Source organism: Oculina patagonica, chromosome 10, assembly GCF_052425735.1.
Source record: "Oculina patagonica isolate OP01 chromosome 10, crgOcupat, whole genome shotgun sequence".
Classification (NCBI taxonomy): domain Eukaryota; kingdom Metazoa; phylum Cnidaria; class Anthozoa; order Scleractinia; family Oculinidae; genus Oculina; species Oculina patagonica.
In genome coordinates this window covers 17,717,478-17,737,112 of record NC_135767.1, presented here as the reverse complement: position 1 = coordinate 17,737,112, position 19,635 = coordinate 17,717,478, and the positions used below count along the sequence as shown (strand labels likewise).

Genomic DNA, 19,635 nt, shown 5'->3' with positions numbered 1-19,635 from the left:
CGTGCCTAGCAGGAGAAAACCTTCTTGTTTTGGTCGTGTAAATGGGTAGTGCCGTGCCGAAATGGTTTGGTCACGGTGCCAAAAATTTGCCGTGCCGTGCCGATTTTTTTGCGCGTGTAAATGGGGCTTACATCGGTGAAGCTGCGTTGGCTGGGGACATCAATACTGTAGGTACAGGGTAACGTGGAAAGGAGAAGCCGAGAAAACCTTGAGATGATGTAGGGCCGGTGGCACACGCTGCCCATCTGTTGTAGATGGTACAATATTTCGTCGACGTATTGGCAGCTTTATTGGCAAGAACCACGTCAGGAAGCTTAAGGGACTCCGCAGGAGAGATAACGCTCATTACCCTATCTGAGGTATGGAGTTCTGGAGACCATTCCAAATCGACAAGTTTAAAACGTCTGAAAAAATATAGAAAATACGGGCACAAACAAAATAATATTTAGATCAAGGCAAAACAAGAAACAACCAATGAGAAACGGGTCGAGCGCTTGAAGTGCGAGACCAAGACGAAAAGCCCTTGACAATTAAATTCGCACGTATATATACTCCTGACACCACCTCCTTTGATATACTAGCGCTCACTCCGTAATCAAAAATGTGAAACCAATAAGAACACATTTTCTCGTTAATTCTACAGTCAAAGGAATGAAATACATTTTTACGTGTTTTCGGAGCGGCTTTTATTGTAGGCTTCTAGCTATCCGCTTATCATTTAGTTGCGCACACAACTCACTAGAAGATTAGACGGCTGCCACTTACCTTTTTCCTGGCCTAGTATTGATATGGTACGGTTACTTTGGCAACGTCTCCGACTGGCACCTTTTATTACTTACCACCAGGCATTGCCATTTTCACTCCACACGATGTGGACTGACCAAGTTGTAGGTACGTCTTCTTTGAAAGAGCTGACTCGTGACACAGTAAGATTGACGCTCTGTGAAGCTAAATGTCACTGCAAACTGATCTTCAAAATAAAAACTAAACGCAGTTATAATGCATGGGCCACCCTGCTTATGAAAACGGGAAAAGTTTTGAAAAAAAGCGATACAATACGCAATTTTAGAGATCAATTTCATTTATGTAGAATGTGCATTGTGACCTTAGCAATACCAACTGACAGGTTTTTAGAAGAACAATTCCAAAGAATTTACATTAATCAGAACAGAGGGCAGACTGGTAACAATCTATTGACAACAAAAGGCTCATACTGCAAACTTTTTAGTTAGCCAAATTACTGACTGAATATGAAACATCTATTAGCAGAAGCAATACATCGACACACAATTTGTCACAAACAGTTGTTATCTTTTATTATCAATGTAATTGATAAGAACGAGGTAACAACAATTTATTTACCGTTACTGTGTCTCATTTCGGTGTACACTGCGAAATAGAGATCCAGTGACGATATATTAGTTGAAGAGACGATCGTACATCGATTAGACATCTTTCTACGATCTAATATTATCTAATATTATAATATTAATATTTGTTACAATATTGTAACAAATTTACAGTCATGCAAATAAAGCTTGTTGTTGTTGTTGTAAAATCTATCGATTCATGCCTCTCTATGATGCATAAGATCGACCGTGTAGCCACAAAAAATGATGCAACGATTTTAGATCGACTATCGCGATCTGAAATCGGGACAAAAGAGTAAATCTATTGACGATCTTTTATCTATTAAATAATGATCCAAGATCATCAAACGATATGAGGTGACTTGGTGTGTCAATTTAGCAACGGTTCAAAGCCAGAAAAGTACTAGCAATCATCAAATATCGAAACGGAGACATTCGATTGACATACGAGTCATCAAAAATGTAAGTCCAGTAGTTATTTTGCAGGCATTAAATATCTCTTTACCTACCACAAACCACGAATAATGAATCAGGTTACTTTTCATGACCAGGTACATGAAGTTTAATTGACAAACCGTTTGTAATACCTGTACAGACAAGGTCATTTCCACTCCAAGTTCCATTTTCTGTACATCTTCTAACTGTTGAACCAGACGCTTCAGATCCTTCCTTACAAGAAAACCTGCACACTGTGTCATATAACATCTCTGTTGTATTACATCCCAATAGTTCACCATTGGTCGGTGGTGATAACGTTGGGCAAGTGATAGCTAAAGGGAAAATAAAACGAGTGTTTGTGTGACAGTTACAGCGTATTGGCGTCACGTAACAACGTTAAGGGGTTTTAGCTCAGTAAAATGGCCAACACAGGCAATCACAGGAAATTACTTTCATACAAAATACTTCAATATTTCACACCTTCTTCCTATTAGTCCCAAAGGTCAATTAAATAATCTCTATCGCCCCAAATAATGTTTAACGTATTGTCTAAGAATTTTGAACTTCCAACAAACTGACCAAAAAGATAAACTTCGTGTATCTAGTTCCCATTGTTTTTAATGGATAATGTGTTTCAATAAAAATATCTCAATGATAAGAAAGATCTGCGAGTGGGGAAGATTACATAATTATATTGATGCTATTTTGAAAAAACAATACGTTTCTCTACATCAAATACAAGCTTACCTCCGCATCGAGGCTGCGTGCCTGTCCATGATCCATTACCGTTGCACCGTCTAATGTCTGAACCAATCAGATCGTAGCCTCGTTCGCAGGCGAATTCACACGCGTCACCTGGCAACCGGGTGCATGATGCGATCATTCTTATATTTGGAGCAAGTTGAACGGGTTCACAGAGGATTTCTTCAAAAATAGCAACAAAAAATTAACAAAAATGAATTACCATATGTTCCGTTCACAAATTCAAGACCCAAAGCTCTACTGACGTCTTAAGTGTAATACTCCATAATTTTCGAGCTTTTTTAAAAGTTCGCGGACACCGTACCTCACCGATTTCGCTGAAATTTGGCATGCAGTCTTGTTTTAGGGTCCTAACTACCAAATGGATATTAAAAAGTTTCAATTCTTTTTATTTTGGAAAATATCGAGAAGGCCGATTTGAAGCGTCCGTGACGGCTCGCCCACATGGCGGATCGAAGGTGGTCTTGTTACTTCGACACTGAACCTGCCGTCACAGTTTCTCGATCATACTCGGTATAGTTATAAAGAACTATCTTTCTTCTTTCTATATATCAAAATAGATTCGGCAAATGTTGAGTTTGGATGATCAACGGCCAAGAAGTTCGAAGGTATGTTAACGATGTTTTGAACAGTCTCAAATTTACTACAAAATGAAAGGCTAATAACTCCACTGTTATCTCGATTTAGAACTAGCCATTTACCATGAACAAAGCTTGTTCATTGGTGAATTGATTCCATTAATAAAAAAATTGGGGAAATGTAACCGTTAAGAATAAAAAATTATGGAACCTCTAGTAAATTGGCCATTTCAGCGCCATTTCAGCGGATCAGCTCATTTAACAGCAAATAATCGGGAGAAACATGAAAGGGTTACAGTCGTTTATAATAAGCAGTTTTCTGGTATTCTTTGCTTATCTTAAACAAATACATGATCTTTGCCAAAGATATGGCGATTTTTGAGCGTACGATCGTTTCTCCAAATTTTTATGTCGGCAACTTTATTTTATTTGTTGTCGAGATTATACGCTGTTGTTATTCAAGTATTCGTTTCACAAGAACTTCTGTTGCCCGCATTTCCCAAATCACTGTTTAAGAAATTGCCCATTCCGTAACAGGGTCATTCTTACTTTTCCTTTAAAAATTACTAGGAAAGCAAGAATGTCATAGAACGGTTTTATACTAGTGAAAATACCTGTCAGACATAACTGCAACTGTTTGTGTTATCTGGCTGTTTTCACAAATATGCAAATTAAGGAATTCTTAAAGTGCCTATCTTTAACTATTTCACGCTTAAAGATTCCTCTAAATCTTTTCGCCTACCTTTTGGCCAAACGAAGTTTTGTGTCTCCAGGCAGAATGCTCGTTATCAGCAATGAAAGTCGAAGAGATACAGAAGCTCGAGTAAAATTCTAACTGCTGTGAAATGAACATCGTTTGAGCTTGACGTGTATTTATAGATTGCGCTCGAGCTCCGTTAATTAAGTTTATTCATTTGGCGATCAGATAAAAATCAATGAATGATCAGAGTTATTAAAGTCCATTTTTTAAGCACGAGAGACACGGAAGTTTGTTTCAGAAGCATTTATGCATAGAAATACCGGTTAATTTTTGAGCGGTAAATCTGCATTTATAATAGCTGGGAGTTTGGGGTGTTTTTTGGTGTTGTTTTTTTTTTTAGGGGGCTCGGGGGGGGGGAGGGGGGTGTGGAAGTGGTGCCTTCGTATCCTCTTTTGTTCTTTTACACAGTGGCCTGAATTTGAAACAGTTCGGGGAATGGATTATCAATTACTCTTCGTCATGCCATGCCACCCCTTAATGTGGGAGCGCCGCGCCTCAATTCACGATAAGTGTATAATATTGTCACTCGACCCTTACCGTATATAACTCCCAAATGATGTTGTTAAATGCGTGAAGGAATTTTTGCTCCGTCTTTCAGAGACTTGTCCTTCTGATAAGCGACAATTGGAGGTATAGTAAATGTTTGAGCGGGTTAATGGTTCTAAGTTATGAGAGTACAGTGTCTCATAAGAATCTTTTTAAGATTCGGAGTAGAATATTCAGTTTGCTCATGTCTGCGAGTATGGCGGCGACATTGTCGTCGTTAAATTTGGCCATGGAGTTCTTAAAAGAACTGGTTTTTTTCAAATTAGCAAGACCGGTTTCGAAAACGAATTAAGTCGTTTCCTTCGTCAGTTGCTTTTAGTTCTGTGCTCATGTAGATGTGAGCGGCTATGACCTGAAGCTCGCAGAGGTAGCGCCCTCTTTTATAGCCCAAAAAGAACTCGCAATAAAAAAACTGACCAATGAGAAGTCGTCGGTTTGCATCAGTGCTATTGTTATCAATAAACAATAGACGCCAACTGGTCGGATGCAAATTTCTGCTTGAAAACAGAATGACTTCAAGAAAGTTTTTACGAGTTTGTTTTCCAATTGTAAGGATACTGAAAAGTCAGTAAACTTAAATGTCAACAAGATAGTGGCTAAAGAAGAACAAAAAGTTCAATGAAGCCGGGTTCGTGGAGTCTAGTTCGTACGGTGGCAGTGTAGTTTTTGAAGTCAAAGTGTATAATATTGTCACTCGACCCTTACCGTATATAACTCCCAAATGATGTTGTTAAATGCGTGAAGGAATTTTTGCTCCGTCTTTCAGAGACTTGTCCTTCTGATAAGCGACAATTGGAGGTATAGTAAATGTTTGAGCGGGTTAATGGTTCTAAGTTATGAGAGTACAGTGTCTCATAAGAATCTTTTTAAGATTCGGAGTAGAATATTCAGTTTGCTCATGTCTGCGAGTATGGCGGCGACATTGTCGTCGTTAAATTTGGCCATGGAGTTCTTAAAAGAACTGGTTTTTTTCAAATTAGCAAGACCGGTTTCGAAAACGAATTAAGTCGTTTCCTTCGTCAGTTGCTTTTAGTTCTGTGCTCATGTAGATGTGAGCGGCTATGACCTGAAGCTCGCAGAGGTAGCGCCCTCTTTTATAGCCCAAAAAGAACTCGCAATAAAAAAACTGACCAATGAGAAGTCGTCGGTTTGCATCAGTGCTATTGTTATCAATAAACAATAGACGCCAACTGGTCGGATGCAAATTTCTGCTTGAAAACAGAATGACTTCAAGAAAGTTTTTACGAGTTTGTTTTCCAATTGTAAGGATACTGAAAAGTCAGTAAACTTAAATGTCAACAAGATAGTGGCTAAAGAAGAACAAAAAGTTCAATGAAGCCGGGTTCGTGGAGTCTAGTTCGTACGGTGGCAGTGTAGTTTTTGAAGTCAAAGTGTATAATATTGTCACTCGACCCTTACCGTATATAACTCCCAAATGATGTTGTTAAATGCGTGAAGGAATTTTTGCTCCGTCTTTCAGAGACTTGTCCTTCTGATAAGCGACAATTGGAGGTATAGTAAATGTTTGAGCGGGTTAATGGTTCTAAGTTATGAGAGTACAGTGTCTCATAAGAATCTTTTTAAGATTCGGAGTAGAATATTCAGTTTGCTCATGTCTGCGAGTATGGCGGCGACATTGTCGTCGTTAAATTTGGCCATGGAGTTCTTAAAAGAACTGGTTTTTTTCAAATTAGCAAGACCGGTTTCGAAAACGAATTAAGTCGTTTCCTTCGTCAGTTGCTTTTAGTTCTGTGCTCATGTAGATGTGAGCGGCTATGACCTGAAGCTCGCAGAGGTAGTTTTATAATATTGTCACTCGACCCTTACCGTATATAACTCCTAAATGTTGTTGTTAAATCTGGGAAGGAATTTTTGCTCTGACTAAAATGTCTTTCAGAGACTTGTCCTTCCGATAAGCGACAATTGGAGGTTTAGAAAATGTTTGAGCGAGTTTGTTGTTCTCAGTTATGAGATGCCAGTGTTTCATGAGAATCTTTTTAAGATTCGGTGCAGCCGGGTTGAAAGTAGTGACAAATGGCAAAACATTGTTGGATGTTGCAGTTTTGTTAAGTAACGCCTCAGATCGTGTTGAGAAGTTTACTTCGGCTAAGATTTTCTCGGCGAGTTCCCGAGGGTATCCTCGCTCGAGTAATCGAGTCAGAAATTCTAGTTTTCGTAACTCGAAAATTTCTTTAACCGAGTTTGTTCTCAGTAAACGCAAGGCCTCTCCCTTGATAAAACCCTTTTTAACACTGAAAGGGTGACACGAAGAGAAGTGCGTGTATTGGAAAGTTTCTGTAGGCTTGAAATGAGTTTGAACATCCAGAGTGTATAATATTGTCACTCGACCCTTACCGTATGTAACTCCCAAATGATGTTGTTAAATGCGTGAAGGAATTTTTGCTCTGTCTTTCAGAGACTTGTCCTTCTAATAAGCGACAATTGGAGGTATAGTAAATGTTTGAGCGGGTTAATGGCTCTAAGTTATGAGATTCCAGTGTCTCATAAGAATCTTTTTAAGATTCGGAGTAGAATATTCAGTTTGCTCATGTCTGCGAGTATGGCGGCGACATTGTCGTCGTTAAATTTGGCCATGGAGTTCTTAAAAGAACTGTTTTTTTAAAAAATTAGCAAGACCGGTTTCGAAAACGAATTAAGTCGTTTCCTTCGTCAGTTGCTTTTAGTTCTGTGCTCATGTAGATGTGAGCGGCTATGACCTGAAGCTCGCAGAGGTAGCGCCCTCTTTTATAGCCCAAAAAGAACTCGTAATAAAAAACTGACCAATGAGAAGTCGTCGGTTTGCATCAGTGCTATTGTTATCAATAAACAATAGACGCCAACTGGTCGGATGCAAATTTCTGCTTGAAAACAGAATGACTTCAAGAAAGTTTTTACGAGTTTGTTTTCCAATTGTAAGGATACTGAAAAGTCAGTAAACTTAAATGTCAACAAGATAGTGGCTAAAGAAGAACAAAAAGTTCAATGAAGCCGGGTTCGTGGAGTCTAGTTCGTACGGTGGCAGTGTAGTTTTTGAAGTCAAAGTGTATAATATTGTCACTCGACCCTTACCGTATATAACTCCCAAATGATGTTGTTAAATGCGTGAAGGAATTTTTGCTCTGTCTTTCAGAGACTTGTCCTTCTAATAAGCGACAATTGGAGGTATAGTAAATGTTTGAGCGGGTTAATGGCTCTAAGTTATGAGATTCCAGTGTCTCATAAGAATCTTTTTAAGATTCGGAGTAGAATATTCAGTTTGCTCATGTCTGCGAGTATGGCGGCGACATTGTCGTCGTTAAATTTGGCCATGGAGTTCTTAAAAGAACTGTTTTTTAAAAAATTAGCAAGACCGGTTTCGAAAACGAATTAAGTCGTTTCCTTCGTCAGTTGCTTTTAGCTTTGTCGACTTCGCTAATTTATTCCACGCCACTATCAAATTCACGCATGAAATGTCATCAGAAAAAATTGTTTTCCTTGACACTGAAGTTTTCAAAGGACCGCGGTTCACTGACAGCAAAACTCTGGATGTTCAAACTCATTTCAAGCCTACAGAAACTTTCCAATACACGCACTTCTCTTCGTGTCACCCTTTCAGTGTTAAAAAGGGTTTTATCAAGGGAGAGGCCTTTCGTTTACTGAGAACAAACTCGGTTAAAGAAATTTTCGAGTTACGAAAACTAGAATTTCTGACTCGATTACTCGAGCGAGGATACCCTCGGGAACTCGCCGAGAAAATCTTAGCCGAAGTAAACTTCTCAACACGATCTGAGGCGTTACTTAACAAAACTGCAACATCCAACAATGTTTTGCCATTTGTCACTACTTTCAACCCGGCTGCACCGAATCTTAAAAAGATTCTCATGAAACACTGGCATCTCATAACTGAGAACAACAAACTCGCTCAAACATTTTCTAAACCTCCAATTGTCGCTTATCGGAAGGACAAGTCTCTGAAAGACATTTTAGTCAGAGCAAAAATTCCTTCCCAGATTTAACAACAACATTTAGGAGTTATATACGGTAAGGGTCGAGTGACAATATTATAAAACTTTGACTTGAAATACTACACTACCACCGTATGAACTAGACTCCACCAACCCGGCTTCGTTGAACTTTACTGTTCAAATTTAGCCACTATCTTGTTGACAAAAAAGTTTACTGATTTTCAGTATTCTCACAATTGGAAAAGAAAACTCTAAAAACTCACTTGAAGTCATTTCATGCTTCGATCCCGAATTTGCATACGATCAGTTGGCGTCCATTGTTCTTGGATAACAATAGAACTGATGCCAACTGACGCGCGTCGGATCGAGATCCCGGACTTCCCATTGGTCAGTTTCTAGACTTCCCATTGGTCAGTTTTTAATTGCGAGTCATCCTTTGGCTATAAAAAAGAGCGTTTCTGCGAGATTCAGGTCAAAGCCCGCTCACAGTCACTTGAGCACAGAACTAAAGCAACTGAAGAAGGAAACGACTTTTCGTTCCCGAAACCGGTCTTGCTAATTTGAAAAAAACCAGTTCTTTTAAGAACTCCATGGCCAAATTTAACGACGACAATGTCGCCGCCATACTCGCAGACATGAGCAAACTGAATATTCTACTCCGAATCTTAAAAAGATTCTTATGAGACACTGTACTCTCATAACTTAGAACCATTAACCCGCTCAAACATTTACTATACCTCCAATTGTCGCTTATCAGAAGGACAAGTCTCTGAAAGACGGAGCAAAAATTCCTTCACGCATTTAACAACATCATTTGGGAGTTATATACGGTAAGGGTCGAGTGACAATATTATACACTACAATGACATATTTTCAGTGTGGACTCTATCCGAGCGAGAAATCAGCGACTTTGTCGACTTCGCTAATTTATTCCACGCCACTATCAAATTCACGCATGAAATGTCATCAGAAAAAATTGTTTTCCTTGACACTGAAGTTTTCAAAGGACCGCGGTTCACTGACAGCAAAACTCTGGATGTTCAAACTCATTTCAAGCCTACAGAAACTTTCCAATACACGCACTTCTCTTCGTGTCACCCTTTCAGTGTTAAAAAGGGTTTTATCAAGGGAGAGGCCTTTCGTTTACTGAGAACAAACTCGGTTAAAGAAATTTTCGAGTTACGAAAACTAGAATTTCTGACTCGATTACTCGAGCGAGGATACCCTCGGGAACTCGCCGAGAAAATCTTAGCCGAAGTAAACTTCTCAACACGATCTGAGGCGTTACTTAACAAAACTGCAACATCCAACAATGTTTTGCCATTTGTCACTACTTTCAACCCGGCTGCACCGAATCTTAAAAAGATTCTCATGAAACACTGGCATCTCATAACTGAGAACAACAAACTCGCTCAAACATTTTCTAAACCTCCAATTGTCGCTTATCGGAAGGACAAGTCTCTGAAAGACATTTTAGTCAGAGCAAAAATTCCTTCCCAGATTTAACAACAACATTTAGGAGTTATATACGGTAAGGGTCGAGTGACAATATTATAAAACTTTGACTTGAAATACTACACTACCACCGTATGAACTAGACTCCACCAACCCGGCTTCGTTGAACTTTACTGTTCAAATTTAGCCACTATCTTGTTGACAAAAAAGTTTACTGATTTTCAGTATTCTCACAATTGGAAAAGAAAACTCTAAAAACTCACTTGAAGTCATTTCATGCTTCGATCCCGAATTTGCATACGATCAGTTGGCGTCCATTGTTCTTGGATAACAATAGAACTGATGCCAACTGACGCGCGTCGGATCGAGATCCCGGACTTCCCATTGGTCAGTTTCTAGACTTCCCATTGGTCAGTTTTTAATTGCGAGTCATCCTTTGGCTATAAAAAAGAGCGTTTCTGCGAGATTCAGGTCAAAGCCCGCTCACAGTCACTTGAGCACAGAACTAAAGCAACTGAAGAAGGAAACGACTTTTCGTTCCCGAAACCGGTCTTGCTAATTTGAAAAAAACCAGTTCTTTTAAGAACTCCATGGCCAAATTTAACGACGACAATGTCGCCGCCATACTCGCAGACATGAGCAAACTGAATATTCTACTCCGAATCTTAAAAAGATTCTTATGAGACACTGTACTCTCATAACTTAGAACCATTAACCCGCTCAAACATTTACTATACCTCCAATTGTCGCTTATCAGAAGGACAAGTCTCTGAAAGACGGAGCAAAAATTCCTTCACGCATTTAACAACATCATTTGGGAGTTATATACGGTAAGGGTCGAGTGACAATATTATACACTACAATGACATATTTTCAGTGTGGACTCTATCCGAGCGAGAAATCAGCGACTTTGTCGACTTCGCTAATTTATTCCACGCCACTATCAAATTCACGCATGAAATGTCATCAGAAAAAATTGTTTTCCTTGACACTGAAGTTTTCAAAGGACCGCGGTTCACTGACAGCAAAACTCTGGATGTTCAAACTCATTTCAAGCCTACAGAAACTTTCCAATACACGCACTTCTCTTCGTGTCACCCTTTCAGTGTTAAAAAGGGTTTTATCAAGGGAGAGGCCTTTCGTTTACTGAGAACAAACTCGGTTAAAGAAATTTTCGAGTTACGAAAACTAGAATTTCTGACTCGATTACTCGAGCGAGGATACCCTCGGGAACTCGCCGAGAAAATCTTAGCCGAAGTAAACTTCTCAACACGATCTGAGGCGTTACTTAACAAAACTGCAACATCCAACAATGTTTTGCCATTTGTCACTACTTTCAACCCGGCTGCACCGAATCTTAAAAAGATTCTCATGAAACACTGGCATCTCATAACTGAGAACAACAAACTCGCTCAAACATTTTCTAAACCTCCAATTGTCGCTTATCGGAAGGACAAGTCTCTGAAAGACATTTTAGTCAGAGCAAAAATTCCTTCCCAGATTTAACAACAACATTTAGGAGTTATATACGGTAAGGGTCGAGTGACAATATTATAAAACTTTTTATTGCGAGTTCTTTTTGGGCTATAAAAGAGGGCGCTACCTCTGCGAGCTTCAGGTCATAGCCGCTCACATCTACATGAGCACAGAACTAAAAGCAACTGACGAAGGAAACGACTTAATTCGTTTTCGAAACCGGTCTTGCTAATTTGAAAAAAACCAGTTCTTTTAAGAACTCCATGGCCAAATTTAACGACGACAATGTCGCCGCCATACTCGCAGACATGAGCAAACTGAATATTCTACTCCGAATCTTAAAAAGATTCTTATGAGACACTGTACTCTCATAACTTAGAACCATTAACCCGCTCAAACATTTACTATACCTCCAATTGTCGCTTATCAGAAGGACAAGTCTCTGAAAGACGGAGCAAAAATTCCTTCACGCATTTAACAACATCATTTGGGAGTTATATACGGTAAGGGTCGAGTGACAATATTATACACTTTGACTTCAAAAACTACACTGCCACCGTACGAACTAGACTCCACGAACCCGGCTTCATTGAACTTTTTGTTCTTCTTTAGCCACTATCTTGTTGACATTTAAGTTTACTGACTTTTCAGTATCCTTACAATTGGAAAACAAACTCGTAAAAACTTTCTTGAAGTCATTCTGTTTTCAAGCAGAAATTTGCATCCGACCAGTTGGCGTCTATTGTTTATTGATAACAATAGCACTGATGCAAACCGACGACTTCTCATTGGTCAGTTTTTTTATTGCGAGTTCTTTTTGGGCTATAAAAGAGGGCGCTACCTCTGCGAGCTTCAGGTCATAGCCGCTCACATCTACATGAGCACAGAACTAAAAGCAACTGACGAAGGAAACGACTTAATTCGTTTTCGAAACCGGTCTTGCTAATTTGAAAAAAACCAGTTCTTTTAAGAACTCCATGGCCAAATTTAACGACGACAATGTCGCCGCCATACTCGCAGACATGAGCAAACTGAATATTCTACTCCGAATCTTAAAAAGATTCTTATGAGACACTGTACTCTCATAACTTAGAACCATTAACCCGCTCAAACATTTACTATACCTCCAATTGTCGCTTATCAGAAGGACAAGTCTCTGAAAGACGGAGCAAAAATTCCTTCACGCATTTAACAACATCATTTGGGAGTTATATACGGTAAGGGTCGAGTGACAATATTATACACTTTGACTTCAAAAACTACACTGCCACCGTACGAACTAGACTCCACGAACCCGGCTTCATTGAACTTTTTGTTCTTCTTTAGCCACTATCTTGTTGACATTTAAGTTTACTGACTTTTCAGTATCCTTACAATTGGAAAACAAACTCGTAAAAACTTTCTTGAAGTCATTCTGTTTTCAAGCAGAAATTTGCATCCGACCAGTTGGCGTCTATTGTTTATTGATAACAATAGCACTGATGCAAACCGACGACTTCTCATTGGTCAGTTTTTTTATTGCGAGTTCTTTTTGGGCTATAAAAGAGGGCGCTACCTCTGCGAGCTTCAGGTCATAGCCGCTCACATCTACATGAGCACAGAACTAAAAGCAACTGACGAAGGAAACGACTTAATTCGTTTTCGAAACCGGTCTTGCTAATTTGAAAAAAACCAGTTCTTTTAAGAACTCCATGGCCAAATTTAACGACGACAATGTCGCCGCCATACTCGCAGACATGAGCAAACTGAATATTCTACTCCGAATCTTAAAAAGATTCTTATGAGACACTGTACTCTCATAACTTAGAACCATTAACCCGCTCAAACATTTACTATACCTCCAATTGTCGCTTATCAGAAGGACAAGTCTCTGAAAGACGGAGCAAAAATTCCTTCACGCATTTAACAACATCATTTGGGAGTTATATACGGTAAGGGTCGAGTGACAATATTATACACTTTGACTTCAAAAACTACACTGCCACCGTACGAACTAGACTCCACGAACCCGGCTTCATTGAACTTTTTGTTCTTCTTTAGCCACTATCTTGTTGACATTTAAGTTTACTGACTTTTCAGTATCCTTACAATTGGAAAACAAACTCGTAAAAACTTTCTTGAAGTCATTCTGTTTTCAAGCAGAAATTTGCATCCGACCAGTTGGCGTCTATTGTTTATTGATAACAATAGCACTGATGCAAACCGACGACTTCTCATTGGTCAGTTTTTTTATTGCGAGTTCTTTTTGGGCTATAAAAGAGGGCGCTACCTCTGCGAGCTTCAGGTCATAGCCGCTCACATCTACATGAGCACAGAACTAAAAGCAACTGACGAAGGAAACGACTTAATTCGTTTTCGAAACCGGTCTTGCTAATTTGAAAAAAACCAGTTCTTTTAAGAACTCCATGGCCAAATTTAACGACGACAATGTCGCCGCCATACTCGCAGACATGAGCAAACTGAATATTCTACTCCGAATCTTAAAAAGATTCTTATGAGACACTGTACTCTCATAACTTAGAACCATTAACCCGCTCAAACATTTACTATACCTCCAATTGTCGCTTATCAGAAGGACAAGTCTCTGAAAGACGGAGCAAAAATTCCTTCACGCATTTAACAACATCATTTGGGAGTTATATACGGTAAGGGTCGAGTGACAATATTATACAAATTTATGGCCGCCCGGTCCATTTATGTAGTTCTCCGCCAGGTCTCTCAATAGGCAGGTTACGAGCCTAGTGGCCCATCAGGCCGGAGCTCATACCAGTTTCCGCAACGTGAAGCGACAACGAGTATTTTTTACTCCACCCGGATGGGATGCTAGTCCATCGCAGGGTTATCTCCCTTCCCGAAAAGCTAAAGATTGACTGGTAATCATTTTTACACCTGGGTAAGGAAAGGGACTCTGGGAGTTGAGAGGCTTTCCAAAGAACTTAACGCATTGTCCCCCAAAAGCTCTATCCAGGACTGTTTGGTCCAGAGTCCAGCGCAGTGACCATTATTAGGCCATCACGCTCCCCAACCGTGTAAGAAAGTGCCAAAATCTGCTTGTATAAGCCCTGGGGTTGTACAGTTTGGTACGAAATGTGGGCTTTTAAATGTGGTAGGTCTTATATCCGTGGTTGGGGTGCGGTGGCTTAAAGCGAAATTAAAAAACTTCTTGTTTTCTGAAAAACGTTTTTATAAACTGATTTGAATTACATTAATGAATTAAAGGGACAGTGTCACCAAGATTTAATAAAATTTAAAACTCTCAAGACGGTAACCTGGTAGAAAAAAAGTGGCCTTAAACTTTGACAGTTGACTTGGAAGAAATATATGGGCCTTGAATTGGGAGGGCTTATGAGAGAAAAGGATAAAAAGGGGAATTTCACAGAATCTGCTCAACAGCGTACTCTCGAGCAGCTTTCATTTATCTGCCCACTGTCTTTTTCTCTCTCCAGGTTTTAGTAAGGCCAGACCGCTATGAGTGGATTTACAATTCATATTAACACTTTTTTGAGATTTTTAAATCCCGGTTCGAGCTTTGGGGGGATATTGCGTTGAGTTCTTCGGAAAGCCTCTGTACTATCATACCGTATGTACTCGAATAAGCGCGGCCCCCGAATAAGCGCCGCCCTCGAATAAGCGCCGCATTTCGGACAAAAAAGTTAATAAGCGCCGCCCCCGGCGCCGCAGTCCCGATGCGGCGCTTATTCAAGGAAATCTGTTTAACTAGAAACAGAACTACAAAGCAACTCTTAAACAAACTTGGACATTTCTTTCCATCAAAAGCGACGTTCTGCAGTTCAAAGTGCTTGTTTTACCGCTCAATTTTTTTCTATTGAACATTCTTCAGTACAATCTTCAGCAAGAGACGACTTTTGGCAATCAGGGGACCCTATTTTAATAAATGTTAAGGATTAGATTCTTTGTGGCGTCAAACTTTTTAATAAGCGCCGCCCTCAAATAAGCGCCGCCCTCGAATAAGCGCCGCACTGGAGGCGTAAAAAATTTAATAAGCGCCGCGGCGCTTATTCGAGTAATTACGGTAGTCCCTTTCTTCACCTAGGTCGGCGATAAGGACATACGTGATGTAAGTCATGACGCATCACGAGAGGTGTCCTTATGGAGAGGTTCGACTTTAATAAAAAAAAAAGTCCGAGATAACAAAAACAGCCAAGTTCTCACCTGCTTTTTTTTTGTAAAAATCTGGACGAAAAACATTTGTATCTTTTAACTTGCCCTAAAAAGAATTGATTCGAAATTCATTTCAAATCAATGAGGAAAATGTGTTAGCTTCACTGTTATTATGTTGTTCTTGCCGAGAGTAAGCCACGCCTTCTTCAGACACGATAATTACTGATGACACAAACGTAAAGTCATGTTCATTTCAAAATCAGCTCGCATTATGCTTATTAACAGATGAGCTCTTTTTTTCAACATTCAGACCACTGTGTCAGAGATCTAAAGAGGATTCGGAGGCACCACTTCCACCCCCCTCCCCCCGCCTTCCTACAACAACACCAAAAAAAACCCCAAACTCCCAGCTATTATAAATGCAGATTTACCGCTAGAAGCCGAGTATTTTATAACCGCGTCAGTCAATAATAAACTGGTATTTCTATGCATAAATGCTTCTGAAACAAACTTCCGTGTCTCTCGTGCTTAGAAATGGACTTTAATAACTCTGATCATTCATTGATTTTTATCTGATCGCCAAATGAATAAACTTAATTAACGGAGCTCGAGCGCAATCTATAAATACACGTCAAGCTCAAACGATGTTCATTTCACAGCAGTTAGAATTTTACTCGAGCTTCTGTATCTCTTCGACTTTCATTGCTGATAACGAGCATTCTGCCTGGAGACACAAAACTTAGTTTGGCCAAAAGGTAGGCGAAAAGATTTAGAGGAATCTTTAAGCGTGAAATAGTTAAAGATAGGCACTTTAAGAATTCCTTAATTTGCATATTTGTGAAAACAGCCAGATAACACGAACAGTTGAAGTTATGTCTGACCGGTATTTTCACTAGTATAAAACCGTTCTATGACATTCTTGCTTTCCTAGTAATTTTTAAAGAAAAAGTAAGAATGACCCTGTTACGGAATGGGCAATTTCTTAAACAGTGATTTGGGAAATGCGAGCAACAGAAGTTCTTGTGAAACGAATATTGAATAACAACAGCGTATGATCTCGACAACAAATAAAATAAAGTTGCCGACATAAAAATGATTTGGAGAAACGATCGTACGCTCAAAAATCGCCATATCTTTGGCAAAGATCATGTATTTGTTTAAGATAAGCAAAGAATACATGGAAACTGCTTATTATAAACGACTGTAACCCTTTCATGTTTCTCCCGATTATTTGCTGTTAAATGAGCTGATCCGCTGAAATGGCGCTGAAATGGCCAATTTACTAGAGGTTCCATAATTTTTTATTCTTAACGGTTACATTTCCCCAATTTTTTTTTAATGGAATCAATTCACCAATGAACAAGCTTTGTTCATGGTAAATGGCTAGTTCTAAATCGAGATAACAGTGGAGTTATTAGCCTTTCATTTTGTAGTAAATTTGAGACTGTTCAAAACATCGTTAACATACCTTCGAACTTCTTGGCCGTTGATCCTCCAAACTCAACATTTGCCGAATCTATTTTGATATATAGAAAGAAGAAAGATAGTTCTTTATAACTATGCCAAGTATGATCGAGAAACTGTGACGGCAGGTTCAGTGTCGAAGTAACAAGAACACCTTTGATCCGCCATGTTGGCGAGCCGTCACGGACGCTTCAAATCGGCCTTCTCGATATTTTCCAAAATAAAAAGAATTGAAACTTTTTAATATCCATTTGGTAGTTAGGACCCTAAAACAAGACTGCATGCCAAATTTCAGCGAAATCGGTGAGGTACGGTGTCCGGCCAAAGTTCGAATCTTATAGACTATGACAATTAAGGCCTCAGTATACTCGATAAGAATGTCTTAAATAATGTAGAATTTTTACATTTTTTTTCCTACGTACTTTCACATGAAAACTCTTCTCCGTTCCAAAGTCCATTCTCTTGACATCTTCGTGCGCTTGAACCACTGGCTTTATAGCCACCAATACACGAGAACCTACAGACTGTGTCATACGGGTACTTTGTTGCATTCCCAGTGCAGCCATGTCGCACGCTATTGGACGGTGAAGGAAGTGCTGGACAAGTGACAACTATATCAGAAAGCAAATTTAGAATTAAAGAACGTACTGTAACTGTTAGTTTTAGCCCTTTAGTTTGAGTCAAATAAAACTTGCTGAAAGTTATTAGTTAGAAGGGGATTTTTTTTAACTGAACTGTCGTAAGGCCAAAGGAAATTAAATTAATGTAATCACATCCACTACAAATCAGAATGCGACAGAACAACGAAAAAACATACACACAATTAACAATTCCATAAAGTACATTTCAATAAGTGTTATTTTCAAGGGGCAAAACCAATGAATTGAAAACTGAACTTTTTTGAATAACACTAATATATTTTTTATTGTTTTCGGCGCCTTGTTGGCAAGACAACTCCCAGTTGAAATAACTTATAGAAAAATGTTGTAAAACCCGTTTCAGAGCTTCTGGATTTTAAAATTTCCTGATGGGGGAGGGGGGTATGCACCCTGTGTACCTTTCTTGCAAGATTTTGCCTCGCCTATGCAAAAAGTCTGGCTACGGCCCTGTTTCAGGGTGTTAAAGAGTTAAATATCGTACTTTGGCATGTGAAATCTTGTCCCCTCCAAGTTCCATTGTGTTGACATCTTCTTACTTGAGAACCAGACCATATATAGCCATTATTACACGAGAACTGACAGGTTGTATTATAATACATTGTTGCATTCCCTGAGCATCCAAGTCTTGTTCCATTGGACGGTGCAGGTAATGCTGGACACGTGATCGCTACAATGTAAAACCAAAACAAAGCCATAACATTAAAAATCACAGTTACTAAGTACAAAAAATAATGACCTAAAAAGAATAACGGCTAAATGCTTGGTGTAGAGACATAAAGAACATTTCAGCCATCATTAAAAGCTGTTTCCCCTGTAATAACATTGTCTAAACTTTAATTTTTCAAGTTCACCTTCACATGTGGGTATTGTGTTGTTCCACACTCCAGGATGTTGGTTACCAGGGGCAACGCACGTGACTGCTGACGAGCCATTCAAACGATAACCAATCGTACAAGAAAAGTTACATTTTGACCCATAATGATTACCACAACTGCTCATGCGCAATGGACCTCCTGGATCCACCATCAGTGATGTGCAGTTGATAACTGTTGTTGAGAATAACAGAGAGTTAAAGAAAGGTACTAGTAAAGCAAATAACTGTGACAACGGTTTTCTGTGAAAAAAAATATATTCATTCTTGCTCATACGACACAATCCTTGTGTTAGATATTTGTAAATCATTACCACAGTGATATTTGGGTCAAACTAGCAAGGGCAAGGTATATTTTTACCAAATTTCCTCTTCGCATGTAACACCAAACTCGTCAGTGCAAGCTTTGGGCGTTTTATTTTTTTTATTTCAGAAACTACCCCACATAAAAGCTTTAAGAAAGAAAATCGAACATGCTTCTTAGTGCGTGTAACTTGTGCTTCGGTCTCATTAAAAACAGTTTAGAGACCGTTGAACACTAGTATTTACTTAACCATGGAACAATGATTCGTCGCAAAGTGTTAAAGATCATACTTTTGCAAGTGAAATTTTGTCCACTCCAAATTCCATTGGGTTGTCATCTTCTTACTTGAAAACGAGACCCTATCAAGTCGATTTGCCAAATTTCACCTTTGGGGCAAAATTAAAAGCGACAAAAGCAACTTCTTGAAAAACCATGCTCTCCCATATAATTGTCCAATCATGCTAGGGGTGATTAGCTTTCAACGTTGGAAAAAAGCCCAAAAAAATATTTTACATTGCACACAAATCAAAAAATCTGTTTAAGTTCTGTCTCCTCGTTTTTGAAAGACTTGAAAGTCAAGAAAGCTATAAAAGGCGTTAAAGTGTTAAAAATCGTACTTTGGCAAGTAAAATCCTGTCCACTCCAAGTTCCATTGTGTTGACATCTTCTTACTTGAGAACCAGACCCTATATAGCCATTATTACACGAGAACTGACAGGTTGTATTATAATACATTGTTGCATTCCCTGGGCATCCAAGTCTTGTTCCATTGGACGGTGCAGGTAATGCTGGACACGTGATCGCTACAATGTAAAACCAAAACAAAGCCATAACATTAAAAATCACAGTTACTAAGTACAAAAAATAATGACCTAAAAAGAATAAC

The 19,635-nt window shown here is 39.1% G+C and overlaps 3 protein-coding genes across 3 annotated transcripts in view; 1 reads left to right on the top strand and 2 right to left on the bottom strand.

Moving 5' to 3' along the window:
• Positions 1-19,610, bottom strand: part of LOC144629074 (E-selectin-like) — a 46,529-nt gene extending 26,919 nt beyond the window's left edge. Inside the window, exons 1-6 of the mRNA XM_078487257.1 lie at positions 19,367-19,610; positions 18,426-18,620; positions 18,056-18,241; positions 17,338-17,526; positions 2,556-2,732; positions 1,958-2,140 (exon numbers count right to left, since the gene is read on the bottom strand). Coding sequence (XP_078343383.1) covers positions 1,958-2,140; positions 2,556-2,732; positions 17,338-17,526; positions 18,056-18,241; positions 18,426-18,620; positions 19,367-19,580 — 1,144 coding nt within the window. The 5' untranslated portion in view covers positions 19,581-19,610. The remainder of the gene's footprint in view (positions 1-1,957; positions 2,141-2,555; positions 2,733-17,337; positions 17,527-18,055; positions 18,242-18,425; positions 18,621-19,366) is intronic.
• Positions 1-19,635, top strand: part of LOC144628981 (CUB and sushi domain-containing protein 3-like) — a 732,439-nt gene that overhangs the window by 204,704 nt on the left and 508,100 nt on the right. The gene's annotated exons all lie outside the window — the stretch shown is intronic.
• The window catches only part of LOC144628967 (complement receptor type 2-like), a 218,013-nt gene that overhangs the window by 192,206 nt on the left and 6,172 nt on the right, over positions 1-19,635 (bottom strand). The gene's annotated exons all lie outside the window — the stretch shown is intronic.